The 21,348-nt window shown below is 36.1% G+C and overlaps 1 protein-coding gene across 3 annotated transcripts in view; it reads right to left on the minus strand.

Moving 5' to 3' along the window:
- The window catches only part of Snx13 (sorting nexin 13), a 128,859-nt gene that overhangs the window by 75,576 nt on the left and 31,935 nt on the right, over positions 1-21,348 (minus strand). For all 3 annotated transcript variants that reach the window (XR_012445227.1, XM_074065087.1, XM_074065088.1), the window contains exons 2-4: positions 7,646-7,758; positions 3,870-3,972; positions 861-950 (exon numbers count right to left, since the gene is read on the minus strand). Coding sequence is in view for 2 of the 3 variants with exons in the window: in XM_074065087.1 (XP_073921188.1) it covers positions 861-950; positions 3,870-3,972; positions 7,646-7,758 (306 nt within the window). In the remaining variant the exon portion in view is untranslated. The remainder of the gene's footprint in view (positions 1-860; positions 951-3,869; positions 3,973-7,645; positions 7,759-21,348) is intronic.

A 21,348-nucleotide genomic window follows, 5' to 3' on the forward strand; every position in this document is an offset into this window, starting at 1 on the left:
CAACTCATCCACTGCCCCATTTTTTTTTCTTTATTAAAACACTGTCTATGGCCAAATCTTATCCAAGTTGAAGTAAAGACAAAGTTTGCAGAAAAAAAAATTTTTTTCAGTACTATAATATGAATGATTTAAATCAGTTTGATGAAATGGTATGCAAAATAATGCTGATGGACACTAATTCTCAAAAAAACCAAAGTTTTTTCCAAGATTATATCATCAGATCCATTACAGTCTAATTAAAAAAAATGCAGTACACTTCATTTTGCTAATATTTTTGATAGTCAATAGCACTGTTAATCCATAAACAGAAATAATTTTACTCGATGCACAATTTTTGCAAATCAGATAAACTAAGTAGGCATTCATTTATTAAATAAATGTTAAATTTTTAAAGCAAAAAATATTTATATAATGATCATATAATCAAAAGCAACAGAAATATTTAGGGGAAATAACTTTTTCCCTAATTCTGATTTTTAAACATTTTTTTAAATCAAACCAAGTATTTGTATTTTTTTAAGTAATAAAATTAATAGAAAAAAAGTCTGATCTACCAAACTACTAAGCTGTTCATCAGCGAGAACAATACTTTAATACTTTTAGTGATAAAATTATTAAAAACATTATCAAATGTCAGCAAAACTTTTTTTCAAAATACGGATTTAATTATAGGCTTTCATAAGTAAACCAGTTCATGATAGGTACTTTATAAAACAACATCTGTAAGTTCAAAATTCAAGGACAGCATTATCATAAAATCCCAGCATTTATTTAAACAGCCAAAATGTTTATTCTAGTATAGTTAGCATGTATACCTAGCACACAATATATGAAATTCAATACCATATACTGAAACTCACTTGCTGGAGAGGTTCATCAATTATGTTGGCACCTGTCAATCTTCTATCAATCTTAATAGTCCTGGCTTCCCGTTTCATTTCTTCTAAACACTTAAAAGAAATCATAATATTTTATTCAGTTGTTTCTTGATTTAAAATCTCTCAGGTTTACTTCAAATTCAATTCATTGTAACTTCCTTCCATTATCTTCAAGTCAGTAAATAATTTGAGACTCTAACATAAGCAAAGTATTATTTCTCAAACTAACTAAAGTAGACATCCAGAAAAAATATTATTATCCTCAAGAATCTAAATTAGCAAACATTATTTACAATGAGGGAAAACTGAAAATGTAGGGGTATATTAATGTCATAATTCAATGAAACTTTAAAACTCTAAAATTAAGTGTCCCAGGTGAGTCAAATTAATATCTCTTTATTCAAACTCTACCTCCTTCTCTACTCATAAACAGTACACCAGCTGCAAAGTGAATATATTTTTAAATGGCTTTATTTAGGGACAATTTTAAGAACTAAGGAAGATAAACTCCTCTGTTTTTCTTTACTCTTAGAAAGATCAATAGCTGGGCATAGGTAAAAGTAATGAGAGACTCTTCAAAATATAAATCTAAGTAACATATGTACAGTCATTCACCATGTAACATTTTAGTAATGATGGATAAAATTTACAATTCAGTGAATGGTCTAACAGAAGCTTTTGCTGACCTAAAATTATGAAAACATGGACCCCAGAACTAAAAGGCTTTCATTAGTAGAAAGGAATGTTCATGTAGAAAGGAATGTTCATAGTGCATTATGTACTTATAAGGAAATCCATGATGAAAAAAGGAACCAAGCAAACCACCATGGAAATGCTTCTGAAAAAAGTGGCACTGTCTCAAGAAGAACAGCAGCAAGTCATGGGAGATGAATCTCTATGTATGTGCTACTGCTCCTGAAAGCTTTCCAAGGGAGCACAATGTGGAGGTTCAGACTAGCGTGTGTGTCCTCTTCTATCTTTATATGGTATTTTGTGTTTTCATCTAAGTGTTATAAACAAGTACAAAAAGTTTTAAATATTTTTAAACTTTATAAAGTAAAAAGTTACAGTAACCTAAAGCTTATTTATTACTGAATAAAAATATATTTTACAAATTTAGTGTACGTTAAGCATACAGTGTTTATAAAGTCTACAGTACTGTCCAATAATGTCCTAGACCTTCACTCGTTGATTCATTCAGAGTCACTTCCAGTCCTGCAACCTCCATTCATGGTTTCATGGTAACTGGCTTATAAGAGGGTAAGAGGTGTGTCATGTTTTATCTTTCAGGTCATATTTTTACTGTAGTTTTTCTTTCTTCTTTTTGTTTTTCTAATTAATTTGGGATTTTGGGGGGTTAATTTTTTTTTATCATTGTGCTGGGGGTACATTGTGGCATTTACAAAAGTTCTTGCAATACATCATACTTGAACTCACACTACATCTTTCTCCTTTATCTCCTCTCCCCCCATTCCTGGAATAGTTTCAACAAGTCTCATTTTGCCATTTACATACATGTGTATACAGTATTCACACCATTTTATATTTAGATGCACATATATCACTATGTTCCAGTGGCCACAGTATTCCGTACTATGCAGTTTTGCTTCTTAGAAGCAATGGGCTAGACCATATAGCCTAGGTGTGTAATAAGCTGTTATCATCTACGTTTGTATGTGCTCTCTATGATGCTCACAAAATGACAAAATCATCTAGCCATGCAGTTCTCAGAACATATCCCTTTTGTTAAAATGCATGACTAACATACAATATCCACTTTAAGGTATAACATAAAACCACTAAAATATCTTCACAAAATATACTTATAAATAATATTTTTGAAATAGCAAATTGAAACTTATTTTATACCATCTACTAAAAATGGGTTATGAAGATGTAACTAGTTTTCACTATGATTTGTTACTATTTAGTATCTTAATTCTCAAGATATTTCCCATTCTCTCAAATGAATGGAAACAACGAATGGCTAAAAAATATTTCAAAACAAAAGAAAAGGCCCATTTCCTTAGAAACTCAAATACATATTAATAAACCTTCTAAAGGAAGAGAGAAAAGTTTCAGATTATAAAAAAAGTTGTATTAGATTTAGATATACCACTACTAGGTGTTTATCTGAAGTCAGTATACAAGAGATAATCTGCATAACCATGTTTATTTACTGCAGCACTATCCTCAATAGCCAAGATAGATATAAAATCAGCCTAGGAGCCCATCAACAGATGAACGGATAAAGAAAATACGGTATGCATATATAAGTGAACTCATGAATGAACTCATATCATCTGCAGGGAGATGGATGAAACTGGAGGACATCATGTTAAGCGAAATAAGCCTGACAGACAGAAAAACAAGTATCATATGTAAAACCTAAAAAAGAAAAATGGAAAAAAAAAAAAAGACAACCTGAAAAGAGGGACTATTAGGAAAGGGAAGGAACCAAAGAGAAGAGGAGAAAAAAGAAAGAGAGGACAGAACAGAGGATATGATCAAAGCATGACATATGCATATATGGAAATGTCACAGTGAAACCCTTAAATCTGTATAATTAATATGCATTATAATTATAATAAACATACAGTACTAAGAAGAAAGTTATAGTATTAGAAAAGATTATCACTATGAAAGTCAGTAGGAGTGAAATTCTTTTCAATAATGGAAAGTAATACAGTACATATGTATAATGTTTTGACATTCGCTGTTAAAACAGCAGGAAAAAACATCCACATTAAACTAACCAACTAACCACCTAACCGACTATTTTCCCTTGAATTTGCCTTCCCACTTTTTCACATCTAACACAAAGAAAGTTTTTAAGGCAAAATTTTTAAAAATTAAGTATGATCACACAGTCTTCCATACATTTATAGTGTGCATTAATGGACAGGAAAATCTGCCAACCATACAGGTTGTCACATTATCATCACTGCAAAGAACTGGGCTTTGCAGTTTTACATTCTTCACACTATTTACCTTAGGAACCCCAGTTGATGTTGGAGGAAGAAATGAGTGTTCACACTGCTCTAGGTACTTTTCTGAGTTTGTTTTTCCAAACAGAAGAGTAACCACTAAACCCCTAGAGAGGAAAAAAAAAAAAGTAATTACAGATACAAAGGCAAAATATTTCTATACCTTAACATATCTATATTCAAATTACTTTTCAGAATTTATGGTGTATTCATTAAAAATATAGTCTGGAAATTTGGCAAAACAAGAAATTGCTTTGTTTAGGACAGCTGTAAAAATTTTGTGAATTATATAATGTCTATAATATTTTAATCAAATATTATTTCATGAAGAAAGAATCTCAATTTTCAAACTTTAGAAAAATCAGTCCTCATTAAATAATCAGACTACCTACTCACAAGGATAAAGACAAAAAAGATCTAAATCTATAGCTATATAACCTAATTCTACAGTTCTGTTAAATTAATTAAAGTTAATTAAAGGTGAAGTATTAATATTAATTTGTTGCTATTACCACAGAATAAACAAAAAAGCTATAAAGGAAAAAGTGATCCAGTTTATGAATGATTTTAAAATAAGGCAGAAATTATGAAAAGAAATATAAATTTATTTCCAAAACATTCATTATTTTTAAAACAAAGGAATAAGCTACAACAATACTACTTTAAAATTACAGTAAGTACTGACTAAATACTCTTGCTATTTGTGTTTTTAAATTTTAAAATCAAAATCCTCAGAAATCCATAAAAGAAAATGAAATTTTAACCTTATAATAATTTCATAGTAGTCTTATAATGATTCCAAAACAGCAGTGACAAGAAAGGAACAGTGAAATCATCAAATATGGTCAACCTCAACTACTGAAAGTAAGAAGATTCTCAAAGTCTTCAACTTTTTGTTACTACCACCTGCCATTTCACTAATCTTCAAGTACAGGTACCATAAAGGGTAAGGTCAGTTCCTGTCATTAATTTTGTTTTTGTTTTTTTAGAGGCCGGCCTTGGAATGATCAGTAAATTTCACCTACCTGTCATAGCTAATATTATTACTAAGATTCCAGTTGGCCCTATATTTCAGTTTTACTTGGTTATTAAGCACACTTACAAGCACAATAAAGTACTTATATTAAGTTAACCTTGTATTCCTAAACAACATCATTATGAAACAGGCTAATAAAACATTAACCATTGCCCATGGTACAACATGACAAACTAAGGAACAGTCTGAAATTAGAGAATCTAATTAATAGTTTAGCTATGAGGTTTAAGTAAAAACAGATGCTACAAATGATTATATAAGCCAACAAATTAAACAAAATGCCATTAAATAACCATAATATGATATTGACAATTTCCCACAGTAAAAACAAAACATCTGTGCTTTTCTTTCCAAGTTTTATTTACATTAAACAATGAATTAGCTTTAATTATAAGAAAAAAACCATACATTATCAACAGTTTACAATGAGTAAACTGCAGACTTTTTTTTTAATATTCATTTATTCACATGTGCATACATTGTTTGGGTCATCACTCTCCCTACCTCCTCCCCCATTCCCACTCCCTCCCTCTCCCCCCCACCCCCCTTTGCTTCCAGGCAGAATCTGTTCTGCCCTTACCTCTAATTTTGTTGGAGAGAAACAAAAGCAATAAAAAGAGAGACAACGCGTTTTTGCTAGTTGAGGTAAGGATAGCTATACGGAGAGATTCCTAACATTGCTTATTATGTACCACTGTGTTACATCCCAAGTTAATTCATCTCTGACTGACCTTTTGACTAGTTCCTGATCCCCTTCTCATGTTGAACTCTGTCACCTTAAGGTTTCTGTATTAGTTCCTCTATATCAGGGACACAAAATACTTTCATGTTTTGGGTTTCTTACCTATCCCTATACTTCTCGTGAGTGTTCACCCCTTATCATGTGACCCAAGTCCAACTACATTGCAACTGCAGACTTAAAACTTAAGTTTTTAACAAAAAGGAAGGGGTCCACAGGAAAGTATATTAATTCCTTTCAAACTTTGCACGCTTAAGGAAAACAACAAAAACACATCTTTAAAATCTTACACAGTAAGGACCAGGGATGTGGTTCAAGTGACAGAACACTTGCCTAGCAAGTTATCAGTTCCTGACTTCAATCCCCAGTAGGAAAGAAAGGGGAGGAAGAGGGGGGAAGGGGAGGGGAGTGAAGTGGAGGGGAGGGGAGGGGAAGAGAAGGTAAAAGGAGAAAGGGAAGGGAAGGAACTCTAAATATCTAATAAGTTTTCAATGCTCATCCCATACCTTCCAATAAACACCTCACCTAAAATTTTACAGAATTCTGTTAAGTATCCAAAAGATTTTTTAAATTATTTCTTGACAAAGTAGCAGATTCTGAGAGAAATAAAACTACCCATAACTTCAAAATAAGTAGGCTGATCACCTTCTTTTGTTTCTCAAATTTTATATGGAGTTTAACATAAAAGAAATGATTCTTCATCCCTTGGTCTTCCAAGCACTCTTAACTTCATCTCTAAAGTTGCAATTTCCTCCCTTTTCAAAGTATTGGAAAATATTTTTAAAACCTTTTCCTTCACTACTGACAGGAACTAATTCATTAGTGAAATTAAAAGCAATCTCTCCCTTTGTGAGAAACAACTCCTTAAAACAAATAATTTCCTTCTTAATCAGTGAAAGCAGACTTGATGTGGGGGAAAGGGGTTACCATGCAGCTATCCCATGCTGTGCCCTTAATTTGTAAATGAGGAGTGTAGTTTTAAAGCCCATCTCGTTGCAGACCTGTACAGTCTTAAATCATCTTTATCAATAAAGATATTCTGAGCTCCATTTTATCTAACTTCTGTGGCTGAAAAAAGTTTAATTACTTCAGTACAAAATATCCTATCCAGACAATCATTATGAAAATAATGGAGACTCTCCATATAAGAGTCTTTGACATAACTGCTTAAGTAACTCTCACTTGCTCATCAGTGAGTGTGTGCTCTATAGAATGACCACACAGGACTTTCGAAACTGTACCCTGCAAGAGGTGATAGGCAGTAAGTATATTCAGAAGTCACCACTTCAGAGTCATATACAGTCTTTCACACCATTGTTTATGTGTCACTCCCGCTAAATCCTCTAAACCTATAGGCTCCAACCAATTACTTAAAAATAAATGTATACACATTAACAACATACTCATTTCAGCAAATTATCTTGATTGTATAAATAAGCATTTCACTTATCTATACATTTTCTTACAATTCTTGACAGACACCAAATGCTCTGTGTACAAAGCTGTAATAAGGTATGGCTGGAAAACATAAACATTTTAAACCAAATAACCATAAAGAGAAAACTGTAAAACCAGGTATTTATTTAAATTGCCAAAATACAGTATTTATTAGAAGAAATAATTAACATTATTATTTGAAGTCTAATCAATAAAATGGTATCTTCTACAATGCAAAACTTGATGTGGCATTACAAATTAACTTATCTTAGTTATCACAACAGATAAAAAAATTTCAACTTTAAAAGGGGAATAACTTTTCATATTATCGCAAAAAATTTATATCTTCAGAAACTGAAATTTTATTTTTGAAGATAACCAACTGTACTTCTGATAATATGGGTATATTAATTTTACTTTAAAGAAAAAAACTTTGATAAGCACAATTTGTGAAAATAGCATTCAGAAATAAATCATACTCCCAGTTCTCATACTCATTTCATTTCTCACAGTCATTTTGAATAAGACATGATACATGAAATATCTAATTATCATTAAGTATACTTACCCACCCACAAAGCAGAGGATATAAAATGCCAGATAAAATATTACAAAGGGTCCAAACGTTATTAGGAAAAGGACAATGCCAAGGCTTCCCCATCCCCATATGGACAGACTTGCCTGAAATAAAGCAAAAAATAAAAACAAAATAAATAAATCTTTATATGAATTAGAGGGGCTGGGGGTATGGCTCAAGTGATAGAGCAGCAGCCTAGAAATGAACCAATAAAACTTTTAACATAGTTTAAAGTTTCTCCTTTTAGACTCTTATCATATTATTTCAGTAAATACTTAAATATTTGCTTCTGGAAATGTAATATACTCTTGGAAATTTATCTCCAAAAAACAATACACAAAAGAGATTTATAGAACATAAGCAATGATTAAAATGAAATCTAGTGGTAATGCAAAGATACCAGAGAAAAATAGTTATACATATTATTAAATGGAAAGCTGGGAACCATAACAAAATGTTTATAAAATATTTGCATATATTTGCAAAAGCATATATAAAAGGTTAAGTAGGCAAAGTTAATGTGTATTTAGAATTAATACATCATTTTAAAACTAACTCCCAAGAACTACAGTATAGAGACTTTTTAAAAAATTAAAATTTCTGCTGGGCACTGGCATCTCCTGCCTATAATCTTAGCTACTAAGGAAGCAGAGATCAGAGATCAGGAGGAAGTCAGTCCAGGCAAATACTTCCTGAGACCCTACCCTTGGGGGGGCGGTGCAGGGAGGAGCAGGAAACCATCACAAACAAAAGGAGGCTGGTGGAGTGGCTCAAGGTGTAGACCCTGAGTTCAAACCCCCATACCTCAAAGTAAAAAAAAATTAAAATTTCAAGGTAAGAAATCTACAGTTCACCGAAAATTGATTTTTTTTTGGTGGTGGGGGCAGTAGTAGAGTTTGAACTCAGGGCCTCATGCTTGCTAGGCAGGCACTCTACTGCTTGAACCACCCCACCAGTCCTTTTCTGTGTTGAGTTTTTAGAGATAGGGTCTTCTCCATTTGCCTGGCCCATAGCTTTGAACTTTGACCCTCCTGATCTCTGCCTCCTGAGTAGCTAGGATTACAGGTGTGAGCCTGTATTTTATTTTACTCAAATGGTGTGCAGAAACTTTTAGAAATTCTAAAAGTTCGAATTTCTAGTTACCAAAATTTATTATAAGTTCAACAAAAGCGTTTCCAAAAAGTCCCCATCATTAAAAAAAAATTATTTCATACAGAATTATCCTGTTTTACCTAGTAAAAGTACTCCTTCTGTTCAGGGCAAATTAGATTTTAGCAGTTTAAGTCATTACAAATAAGTAAATGTATTCAATTCAGCAAGTTTTAGCACATTCCTACATCCACTTGCCCTTCACTGTGAGGTATACAAAGAAAGCATTTGTCCCACTCCTGCCATCAATGGAGTACAGAGAAGAATGTCTAATAGGAATGAAACAATTAGATACTGAACTAAAAGAAAATAATAGAAAGCATTGTAATGATGCTAAACTGAACAAAATTAATGACCAAAAATCTATGGAATTGACAAGAAGTACTGTGGTTATTAGAGAAAGAAGAGTTAATTTTTAATTCATGCTTTCATGAATATGCTTCCTATGTGCTACAGCACAACTGAAGGTTCTAGGAATACCACAAGGAACAATATATATACTCCATTAGTATATTCTAGCAAGGAAGAGAATCAAGCACATCCTCCTTAAGTTCACCTATCTTCCTAAGATTACATTCTGGAATGGAGAAAGCCACAAATACAGAAATGTATAGTACTACCAGATGGTGAAAAGTGGTATGGAGAAAAATGAAGCACTGTAGAGGACTAGGTGTAAGCAGCTCTTATGTCTGAATAAATGACATAACATCACAAATTCTGGACACAGTTTAAAGAGAATTTATTTGAAAAAGCAAGTCTTCTGGCAAAATAATATTTTTCCATTTATTCATATTTTCTTCTATGTCCTTCATCGGAGTCTTTTTGGTATTCCATTTTTCCCCCCTAGGGCTGGCAAGAATGTTGATTTGTATTTTTATTATCCCTTTTTCCTTAACCTGGCCACTATTACCTTTCAACCAGAGCACACAATGCCCATTAATGAAGTTTTTGCTTGGCCTTCATGTTCTCCTTCCTCAATCAGTTAGGAATACTATTTCACTACAAAAGTAGTCTCCTCTGACTTCCTTCTAAGAACTGAAAGAAGGACATAGTAATTTAGAACAAAGCAGAGCAGCCCAATCTCTCTGATAATACTTCTGCTGAACATACAGTTCCTGGATCTATACTACAGTATTGCCAGATGCCCAACTATGGGAAACAGATGCTAGTTCCCAAGACCCACAAAAAAATTTTAGCCACTAATATCCCAAGAAAAAAGAGTTCTTGAAAACTGTCCAGAAAGCTGAAACTAGTTTTGACCCAGATATTTTATTCAGCCTACCTCCTCCAGTGATAATCTAATATTAGCAATATTGCCCTTTCTATACACAGTTAAGGTATACTTGCTAGCCAATTATTCAAAATTAAACAATTCACTGTTAAAAGATATACTCAGAGATTTTAAAAATAAAACGAAGGAAAGTGATGATGTCTGAGGATAAAGGAGCATGCAATTGGAAGTACACATCAGGGGCTTCGCAAGTACCTCTTATTCATCAAGTATCTGGTTTTAACTACATAAATATTTTACTTACTCTTATGTTTCAATCATATCTTTCACAATTAAATTTTCAAAAAACGTAATCACAATTATTTGATATGGGGAAGATTAATGAAGCAACTAGGTAACAAGGGGAGATCCTCATTTTGTCCTAAAAACTCAACTTTTCAGATTCTTACACATCTCTTATTTCTCATTTGAAAAGGGCAGCAAAATCTCTCTCCCTCCCTCCCTCTTCCTCTCCCCCAACCCCCTCTCTCTCAGCTGACAGAGTGGCTCAAGTGGTAGAGTGCCTGCCCTAGCAAGCATAAAGGCACTGATTTCAAACCCCAGTACAACTTAAAAAAAAAAAAAATCACATACACAAATAAAATCCTCCTGATCATTCACTTGAACAAAATTCGTGGATTTAACAGTAACTTAATCAGATATTACTATCACATTAAAAAAAAAAAACTATGAGACAACACCTTTCTTAATTCGAGAGAAAAAAAATTTACTTTGCTGTTGATTTATGCTTTATTTTGTGGGTTTTTTTTTTTTTTTTGCAATGTTGAAGATCCAACCCAGGCAAACCAAGGGCCTTGGGCACAGTAGACAAGTGTTCTACCACTGAGCTACATCTGCAGCTCTGAGAGAAATTTTTAAATTCCGTAGACTAATAAAATTAAACATTTCTAATATAATGAGTCAAGTGCTCATTTACTTTGCTGTTAAATTTTATAACTGCTAATTTCAAATGTACTATTCACTGAAACATTAGAATTGTGCACTGTGCAAGAAGTTTTCATATTATTAAATATTTGATCTAATTTTTTGTCTTCTAATTATTTCCTCAAATCATAAAGGATGATAAAATTGGAATAACTTTGTACTGTGCAAAAAAACTTTTACAAATTCAAGCAGGTATTACCAAGAGTTAACCTAAAATGGGAGCCAAAAAACAGAAATAAAACTACAAAGCTAGTTTAAAATAACTCTTCATATTATTACTTTCTCTGCAAAATACAAAAATCAACACTGAAATGTACATGGTGGTTAATCCAAAAATCCTTCAAGATCATCTATTGTACTGCGTATAAACTTTGGTTTTTTTCTTTATTCATTTATTCATATGTGCATACATTGTTTGGGCCATAAGTGTAGATTCTGATCTAGTATATCTGGGTTAGGGCCTGTGATCCTTTAATTTCTAATAAAACTGTTCACAACCAAAGACAGCTATAGATCCATAATTCTTCCTAAATTAGCTAGTCTCTAGATGTATAAAACTTTATTCACAATTCAAAAACTTAAAAAACTCTGAAAACCAAAATTGTACCAAGCATTCTACATACCACCATCTCATTTTCTCCTCTGAACAACTTACAAAATAGTGAAGGTAGTAGCACAAAATGTTCAAAAATTATGGACTCTGGAGTTATACTACATGAGTTTGAATTTCACCTTTTTAGCTAACTATCTGTTAGCTAGCATGCCTTCATTTCCTCACCTGTGTCACATGGTTATTGTGAAGAAGTCCATGGTCCAGTGGTCAATTATAACTTAAGCACATTATGCTGAGTTTAACAATAATGAAACTAAGGCACAGAGACATTTTAAAAACTGACAATGCCCACAAAGCTAAAAAGAGTGAGATTTCATCCTGGGCAAAATCTGACTCTTTAATTAACCATGAAATTTGTCAACTTGAAGAGTCACAATAAGATTTTTAAAAATTGCTAAAATCACAAATGAGTGTTTTCTTTCATTTATGTATTAATCAGCTCCCAAGAAGCTAGTGAGAAAACTACTATAATAAGTCCCTAGTCTGAATATAAAAGAATAAACTTTTTATTAGAAAATCAATTTAATTATGTGTCCCTAAAAAATAATGGAAAGAATTTCAGTCTCAACATGTATCAGGGTTTGGCCTTGAGCTCAGTGACAAAAAAAAAATAAGAAATATTTCTGCTTCCAAGAGTCTTAGAATCAAGAAATGACAATGCAAAGGATCATATATGTCTCCGATAATAGAAAGCAAGTGGAAATGATTTAACTTATGATATTTATGCCTATTAACACATACTGACATTTATCTCATTTGATACTCAGCATACATATTTATGACGGAAAAGGCAGCAAAATACAACTGTAAGAACAGAATCAGAAATTATAGATTCCAGTTGGCCACTAACTTTCTGTGTAACTTCTACAAAATTACTAAACTTCTTTTTGATACAGAATTCTCAGATGAGATCACTTCTCTAGTCAGGTCTAGCTATGGCAGATTGCTCATAACAGAAAAGCTAATTTGACTGTAGAGCCAGGCCTAGATTATCCTGGCTCATGTAGAAAATGGAACCAAGTGAAAAAACAGCTGTTTTAGATCAGCTAGAGAACAGAATGTAAGAACTCCCATAGAAAGTACTTTGGACTCTCATATACTTTTGGACTCTCTCTACAGTGAGTCAACTACTCTCAGAGTTGTATCAACCTGGTTTATTTTAACAATTCTATGGGTTAAACAGATCAGCCAAACAGATCAGGCTGAGAATCTTAAAGCTGATATGACTTCAATGCCAACTTGAGTCACAGAAATTATATACAGTCCTAAGAATGGCCTTGGCAAACAGATTTTCTTCCACCTTAGTTCACCTATAATACTTCTTAAGCTATTCTCTGGATAATTTAAACAGAAGATTGAAATCTGATCCTGAGATTCAGCCTCATTCAAGATTACACAATAATTTAATCAATGCCTTGTACCTAGAAGCCACTTATTAAAAATTAGCATACTAATTCATTTAGAGACAAAAGAAGGGAAACAGAGAAGGAAGCAGAAAGAAAAAGGGAGGAGAGAAAAACTAAACCAGAAGATAGAAAGGAGAAGAAAAGGAAACGGGGAAAGGAGAAAGTAAAGTGAAAAGGAAAAGAATCCTAAACCAAATTTCTCCTCTTCACCCTCACTTGTTACTTTAGGCAGCATGAGATACTCCTACCAGCACAAGGAGCACCAAGGAGCAGTAGTCACACAAGAATGTCAATAAAATTGGGTTAACTGTCCCCAAATCTCTTTCAAAGGAGAAAAAAGATCCTCTTCCATTCACCCTATTCAAAGTACCTAGCATGTCCTTGTGAGAATGATTAAAGACTGGTGACATGGTGTAAGTTTTCAATCAAGCTATTAAGTCAATAGGGACAGAGGACCTGTGGGAAAAGCAGACACTCCAACCAACTAACCCTGTCTCCAAACTAGCTAACCAGCCAGCAAGCAAGCATGATTACCACCAGAAACCTATGGAGTTTCTCCATACTCTCCCTACTGGAGGTGACCCTAGTAATTAGGTTATACTTACACACATCTCTATATATCTTCATTTTTTGATACTAGAACCATCTCTCTTATGCTTCAACTTCATACATTTCCAAGACTGGATTATATACATATATGTATGTGATTCACAAACAAACCATATTTTTATTGAAATGGTAGTAATGAAAGGTCATAAACTCGCACATATAGTAAGAATCAATGATAAAATATAAACTAAAAAGTCACTACAAATTTTAAAACCAGATTACCTATACAGGTTTAAATGACAGCAGTATAATCATAATGTGTATTATTTATTAAGTATACAAACTAGGTCAGGTTGTAGATTTCCTTCCTTCCCCCCAAGCCTGTAACTGGGAATTACTAAATAAAGGACTAGAAACAACTATAGTATTAAAAATTTAGAAAATCGTATTTACTGAATGCTTTCTCTGATGCAAGAAAAATGGTAAGAGTATTTAGAATATCAATAGGACAATACAGGAAAGAACAGTTCTGACAGGCTTTCAGCAAATATTCAAAGTCTCAAATTGTCAAATTACTAAGATTTCTTGAATTCCTGATAAAGGTTTAGGCAGTTAAGGCTAAAACAAACTAATCAAAGAAGGGTGTTGTTTTTTTGTTTAAAAGAAACCATATATTTTTCTGGTTATAAATGTTTTGTGTCTTAGTAACTTTTAATTAATGTTTTTTAAAGAATGAACTTTCAATATTCATCAAAAATCAAAAGCACATTCTTTATTGCAGACCTTTTTTAATTTAGAAAATAGATTGGCTTCTTTATGTTTCCTTTGAATATATAAACTTACTTAAGAATGGAACTGATATGTACCTCTCATTCAAAAAAACAAGTATTCCCTTAAAAATAATTGAAAGAAATTTTAACCCTACCAAAGAATGACAATTAAATTTCAATTATGTGAGCTAACAGAATCCATTATATCAGAAAATACTAATCCTATTTATTTTGAACAAGTTTTTTTTTTGTGTCAGCATATGTACTTACTATTTTTCTTAAATCTAACTACATACGAGCATAGTACGTGTTAGGAAAAACGCTACTCTCAAAGAAAGCTCACAAGAAAAGTCTCACGTCCATAGAGCAAAGTTTAATGGCAGGCCCAAACTGCCAGGGTGGCTGGGGAAAGATGGCGCAGCCCCAAGTCTGGGCAAGCAGTGGCTTTTATAGAAGGGGGAGGGTAAGGAAGTTAGTACAGGTGCAGTAGTCTCTGGTAGGGGTGGGGCTGTCTTAGAGCATGGGAATTTGTTTAAGGGCGGGGCTGCCATTTTGGCTGATTCACAAAATGGCGACATTATTGTTCTATCATTCCCCCATTTTTTCTTTAATAATGATGAGGGTAGGGGCTGAGGATCAGGAATTGGGGTGAAGCATTGGTCTCTTTAGCTGCCTCCTGCTGGCAGCGGGTATTGTATGGGGCAAGATCCTCAAGCTCCTGTGTCCTGGTGGGGGCCCTCAGAGCAGTCCCCCTGGACGGTTTTGGAGAGGTTGGTATCCCTGGAGGTACAACTGGTTAAATTTTTGATTAGCAATAGCAGACATGTAATATGATACAAGGGAGGAAGCTTAAGAATAGGACAGCAAGAAGAAACAAGCATTAGGATGGGCATTGGCCAGGAGAACCACTGTGAAAACTTGTTCCGTAGACAATTTCAAGAGTCCTCCAATTCCCTTCTCCATTTTCTAATTGTTTCTTGAGAGGTGCTGCCATTGGGGGAACCCACTGAGCTTGACAGCAGTGGGTGTCATGAGAATGAGCAGATGAGGGCTGGTCCATCGAAGTTCCAATGGAGAGGGTAGAAGATCCTTTTGGGGAACAAGATGCCCTGGTTTAACAGAAATTGTTATAGGGTGGGGCAGGATCTGGTTTGCATGCTCTCTGAGAAGTTCCCTGAGAAAGCAGGTAGTCAGCCAGAGGAGCAGAGTCTGTTGCAAGCAAGTTTTTCTAAGAGAAAGGGGTGGCCATACATTATCTAAGACCCAAATAGGAATATTAGCAGGAGCATAAAAAGGTGTCTGCTTAGGGACTACATACCCAGGGATCTAAATTCTGCAAAATTCTGTAACTGCCAGGAAAGCTGTAAGCTATCTTATGGTATGGGGGTTGGGAAATGGAAGACTGGGTTGATGCATTTATGACTCAGGAAGTGAGTCTGTCTCTTTAAGGCTACTCCTAGGTAGGTGACCTGTGGGAGGCAGGGGCTGTCAGTATTTAAATGTAACACTCTTGGATAAAAGAGAGCTTTAGCTCATTATTTTATATAAATTGACACTTTTAACTTTTTAAAAGCAAATAGGTAAATGAACTCTGATTTAGTAGTACTTAAAGCTTGACAAGATCAGCAGAAAACACAAATAATTTCTTTGATAAAATCTTTCTCTGTAATGGTTTTTTATAGATGTTACTCAGAGCAGAACAATATTAAGATAACCTTGTTATTTCATAGACATAGAGGATTTGATTTTAGTTTGACATGACCCTAAAAATCTTTTAGGCAACTCTTAGATTATATTCAACTTTATCACACACCGAAGTTTTTTATTATGCACTTTTAAAACTTACTTAGACCTTTCTATAACATACTAAACCCTTTGATGGCTTGTTTTTATCCCTCCTATCTGAAACAGTCTTTAGGCTAAACCCTTTTTTACAAAATACTTTCTTGTCCAAAAACATTTATTTTCCATTAACTTTTCAAAAAAATACATTTATTACCTATCTATATCCTTTCCAGTTGTTTACTTTGTAACTTGTATTTTAAAATTAACTTTTATAAGAATTTTAAATTTATTATAGGGGCTGGAGCAACTAATTAGTAGCCCTTGTTGTTTTAAGGAATAGGCATAAGGCCTTATAGTCCCTCAGGCTTGAGGGGATATTGTTTTAGGTGTGGAAACTGTAAGGGATTTTTGAGTTTTATTTGAATAGGGAGGGCCGTCCTGGGTCACCCTACACTCATCTCATCAGTCCACACTGTGGAATCTATTTGTTCCTGAAGGAGGGGGCAGCAGAGATGGCTGCCTGGGAGGAGGAGAATTTGAGCTTTTAATTGAGATAGTAAATCCCGTCCCAGCAGGGACACTGGAGTTTCAGGTACTATGGGGAAAGAGTGACAGAAGAGGAGGTCTACCCAAGAGCAGGCCAGAGGCCAGGTAAACTAGCGCTCTAGGAGCTGGGCAGATTTGCCCCGAACGATAACTTTTGTCATTGGACCGGGGACCAGGAGAAAAAGGTAAAACAGAGAAACGGGCTCCACTGTCTAGGAGGAAAATGACCTTTTGTTTTTCTGCCATTATGGCTCCTCAACACTGATGCCAAGAAGTGGAGTATGGACAGGAGACTGAGACCCGTCAATCCATAGGAAGGTGGCACCTTGCCTTCCATGTGGTGACGGGGGCACTTAGACCTCCAGTGGTTACCCTTGCAAAGGGCAGGGTCCCGGTTGGAGGTGGGGCTGTCTCCCGAGCTTTCCCCCCTTTAGCATTCTCTGCAGAAGTGCCCTTCCTCTCCACCTCGGTATCAAGTGCAGGATTCAGGCCAAAGTCGGGTGGGGCCCTCTCTGAGAGCTGCAATGAGGCCATGGTGTCTCTTACTTTCTTCTCTCCTGTTAGTAAAGTCCCAGACATACAGACATAGCTATAATACAGCATGATTAGCTGTATTACTTGGCTCAATCACTTTTTCCCTTCAGCCACAGTCTGAGTTTTTACGAATATCTGGGGCTGTTAGAAATTTATCTTTGAGGAAAACCTCTCTCACCTGTGACTCTGAGTCCACCGTGGTATGCTTTCTGATAGCGTCCTTAAGATGCTGTAGAAAAGAGGATTTTTTTCTTTTTTTTTTTTTTTAAGTTGTTGCTATAAAGTAAAGTTGTTATTTTACATTGACACCTGACACTCTGGAGAGCAAGTCTCTGAACTGTTCTGGGCCTCAGTTTCCTCACTTGAAGAATGAGGGATCTGGTCTAGGTTAAACTACATTTTTCTACTATGAGATGGCTGAAGTGGTATTAATGCCACTTATCTTTACCATTTTTTATTAGTAATACTGGGGAATTGAACCCAGGGTTTTGCACATGCTGGGCAGACGTTCTCCCATTGAGCTACTTCCTCAGCCCCAAATATTATTATTTTTTACTTTGGCTGTACTGGGCTTGAACTCAGGACTTCATGCTTGTAAAGCGGCACTCTACTACTTGAGCCACATAATCATTTCCAACCTGAGTGGCCTGGGCCAGAACCCATTGCTTTTCTAATGAGATAAGAGTCTGGTCTAGTAGAAACATAATATCCCTTCAGGTCAGTTGAAAGGTTTGGATCACAGAGATAAAGCCTTGAAATTATTTGTCTGGGCATCAGTACAGCTGTCTAGATGTTTTTAAATTTCCCTTAGATCTGATAACTAGAAGGGGACATATGACTTACCCTCTTCCTACCATTGCCTGTTGAAGAGGGAAGCACTTGTTTAGAGGTTCTGAGTATTGGAGTGACTCAGAAGGTAGAAATTTGTATAGGGGACCTCAGTTTACTGTTTTTACTTTTATAGAAAAGGTCTAATTGGTGTATGGTATTGTAATTTAAGGAACCCTGTGAAGGCCACTTCTCTTGGTCACTTAAAACATACTGAGGCCAGGCCTCTGTACAAAGCTTCCAACATCTACCAGCCAGAAGACTGGAAGATGCAGGTCCCATCTGGAAAGAACAAAACGTTAGGATCCTGTCTTTCAGCTAACAGCAGGCAGCCTCTTTAATAAAGGCTACCTTTTTAACAAAGAAATAAATCATTTGTAAAGTTAGAGAAGGGCATTCAGAGGGCATTTCAGGCCAATAACAGTACCATACGGGACAACTAGTATTAATATTTGGAAGGAAAAATTTACCTTGAGGCCAAAGGCATAGAAAATTCTAAATGAGAAGTTTAGAGACCACAGTAATGTCTATTTAGTTATTTCTAGAACTATAACTTTGAGCTAATAATTGGCTTACAAGGGCTGGGTCTGATGCGCTAAAGTCTGAGGTGGGGCTAGGAGCAGGACTTGTGCAAGGCGCCACTCCCTCTACACACATCTGGGACAAATGACCCTGACAGCCTAGGCCTGATCCTGCAGCCTGTCACCCCTCCCGGCTTCCTGTGTACTCTGTGCACGTTTATTCTAGGGGAAGTGGTGGCAGGCCACAGCCATCACCACGTGTTGCTGGCAACCCAGGATATATTGGGTCCTCTCTATGGATTTTCTTAGCTAAGGCAGGCGTTTTTGCTGTGTCCAGAAGCCGGCATCTGGTGCTCAGGTGTGCCTGTTTGCTTTCCCTCATCCCCTTGTGGGGGCGGAGTTACAGCGTGAGCGTGGCAGCTGCAGGTTTTTGTAAGCGCTTTTGTAAAGGTGCTGACTTAAAGTTACTTTAGACTGAGAGGCCTGGAAAACTAGTTGGAATAACTTAAGTTATAAGGTACCATGCTACAAGTTTTTCATGGGAGGCAGGGTCCCAGTAAGCCCAGGGAGGGGAAGGCAGACAGAGACAGAGGACAGGTGGTGAGACCATGGAGGAGGCAGAAAAGGTGTGCTGACATCTTAGGTAAGGGAGGGGAAGGCAGAGCCTGGAGGCATGACACACGGTTGCGGGATTAGCCATCACCTGTGCCTCTAGGTTGCTCCCATTGACTGGTACTGGCAGGCTTTCGGCAAAACGAAACCTCCACTCTCTGGTCACCAAATAAAGCATGAGCTCTCCCAGAGCCGGAACCGCCTTGAGGCCAGAATTGGCAAGGAGTGGCTTGCTTAGCTCCATGACGGGGAAAGTTTTTCAGGAAAATAGGAGGAGACAGGTATGGTAAGCAGTGCAAGAAGTCTGTTTGCATGGCGAAGGAGGAGGTTTGGGAGAGGAATTGGCTGATTTAGAAACTGGTTTACAGGCTGATAGAATATGCGCAGGTAAACAGAAAGTACAGAGGGAGGGTTTGATGCAGAGATAGGGAAAGGATTGGACATAGGAAAGTTCCTTCCATTTACCAGCACCCTCACAGAGATTGCATAAATTCCTTAAAATATTGGGATTGAAAGTGCCATTAAAAGGCCATCTTGAGGCATTGTCCAATGGATATTGGGGCCAGGCCTGATTACAGAGAAAAATGAGCTTTCATGGCTTAAGATCAGGCATTAGGCGGAGGGGCCCAAGGTTGGCCATGAGACATCCCATTGGGGAGTCTGAAGGAATTTGGAAGGTCCAACTCCCATGGTGAAGGCGACCTGAGGAGAGATATGGCAGGCATCCCTGAAATATCACGTCCTCAGGAGAGAGAGAGAGAAATGTGGAACACAACCCCCAGAAGGAACGTCTTCACCATGGGGTGGGGGTGGGGGGACACAGTCCCAAGTGGGGAACCCAGTTCCCAGGATAAGAGCGAGCTGCGATCTAGCGCTAGGGTTTTCAAGGAAATGAGAGAGAGACCACAGCTCAGCGTGCGAGAAGGACTCACTGAGGGAGAGCGGACCTTAAGGGAAGATTGGCTGGTGGTAGATGGTGGTTGGAGGCGCGCTGGGGAGGAGGAACTTCCCTGAGAGCTAGTGAGAGAGTGGTGCTTTCTAGGATCGGGGGTCCCAGTAAAGCAGCTCAGATCCCGGAGGAAAGCCGGGACAGCAAGTTCAGTGCCGGGAACTCAACCCAATCCCGGGTCTCAGCACCAAACATTAGGAAAAACGCCGCTCTCAAAGAAAGCTCACGAGAAAAGTCTCACATCCATAGAGCAAAGTTTAATGGCAGGCCCAAACTGCCAGGCTGGCCGGGGAAAAGATGGCACAGCCCCCAGACTGGGCAAGCAGTGGCTTTTATAGAAGGGGGAGGGTAAGGAAGTTAGTACAGGTGCAAGTATTCTCTGGTAGAGGTGGGGCTGTCTTAGAGCATGGGAATTTGTTTAAGGGCTGGGCTGCCATTTTGGCTGATTCACAAAATGGCGACATTATTGTTCTATCAGTACGTATAACTATCATTTATACAAGACAGCATTAAAAGTACACACGTATTCATTTTTTAAAGATAAAGGTATTTTTTTAAAAAGTTTAAAAATGATTTATGGAGGCATAGGAAATAGGATAGAAGAGATAGAGAGATAAGAGCTTCTTTGTTCTGTAGATTGACTTTACAGTGCAAATACTATATATAATCATAAAAACGAACCAATCTGTGTATAATAACAAAGTAGAATAAGAAACTATTTCAGGTTATTTTACAACACAGTAATTTGACTGTGAATCCTTAATGGAAATACCCTAAGAACAGCAAATTAGCTTTCTTCTTTCACTAAAAAATGCTGATAGTTCCACCAAAATGAACCAAGACTACTTGGAGGAACAGTTGATTCAAAGTCTGATGAGCCTAAAGCACAAATGACATGTCAAAAGGAAATAAGCTGAAGACAAGCACCTACTGGCTACTGACAGAATCACTAAGAATAATAACTGCAGTGGACTGGAACACTTCAAATATTTAAGTTCAAGAGATCATAAAGATACATTTAAATGAAACCCATTAAAATTATTCAAAAAAAGGGGGAAGGGGATAAGAAAAAATAAAATAAAAGAAGGTAAATTTGATCAAAGGACATTATATGCATGTATGGAAATCTCAAAATGGAATCCAATTGATATACACCAATAAAGACAGGGAAAATTTATTAGAAAATGCTGTTTAAGATTCCCACTGATCACCTTTGA

This window comes from Castor canadensis, chromosome 2 (assembly GCF_047511655.1).
Source record: "Castor canadensis chromosome 2, mCasCan1.hap1v2, whole genome shotgun sequence".
In the NCBI taxonomy this organism is placed as follows: domain Eukaryota; kingdom Metazoa; phylum Chordata; class Mammalia; order Rodentia; family Castoridae; genus Castor; species Castor canadensis.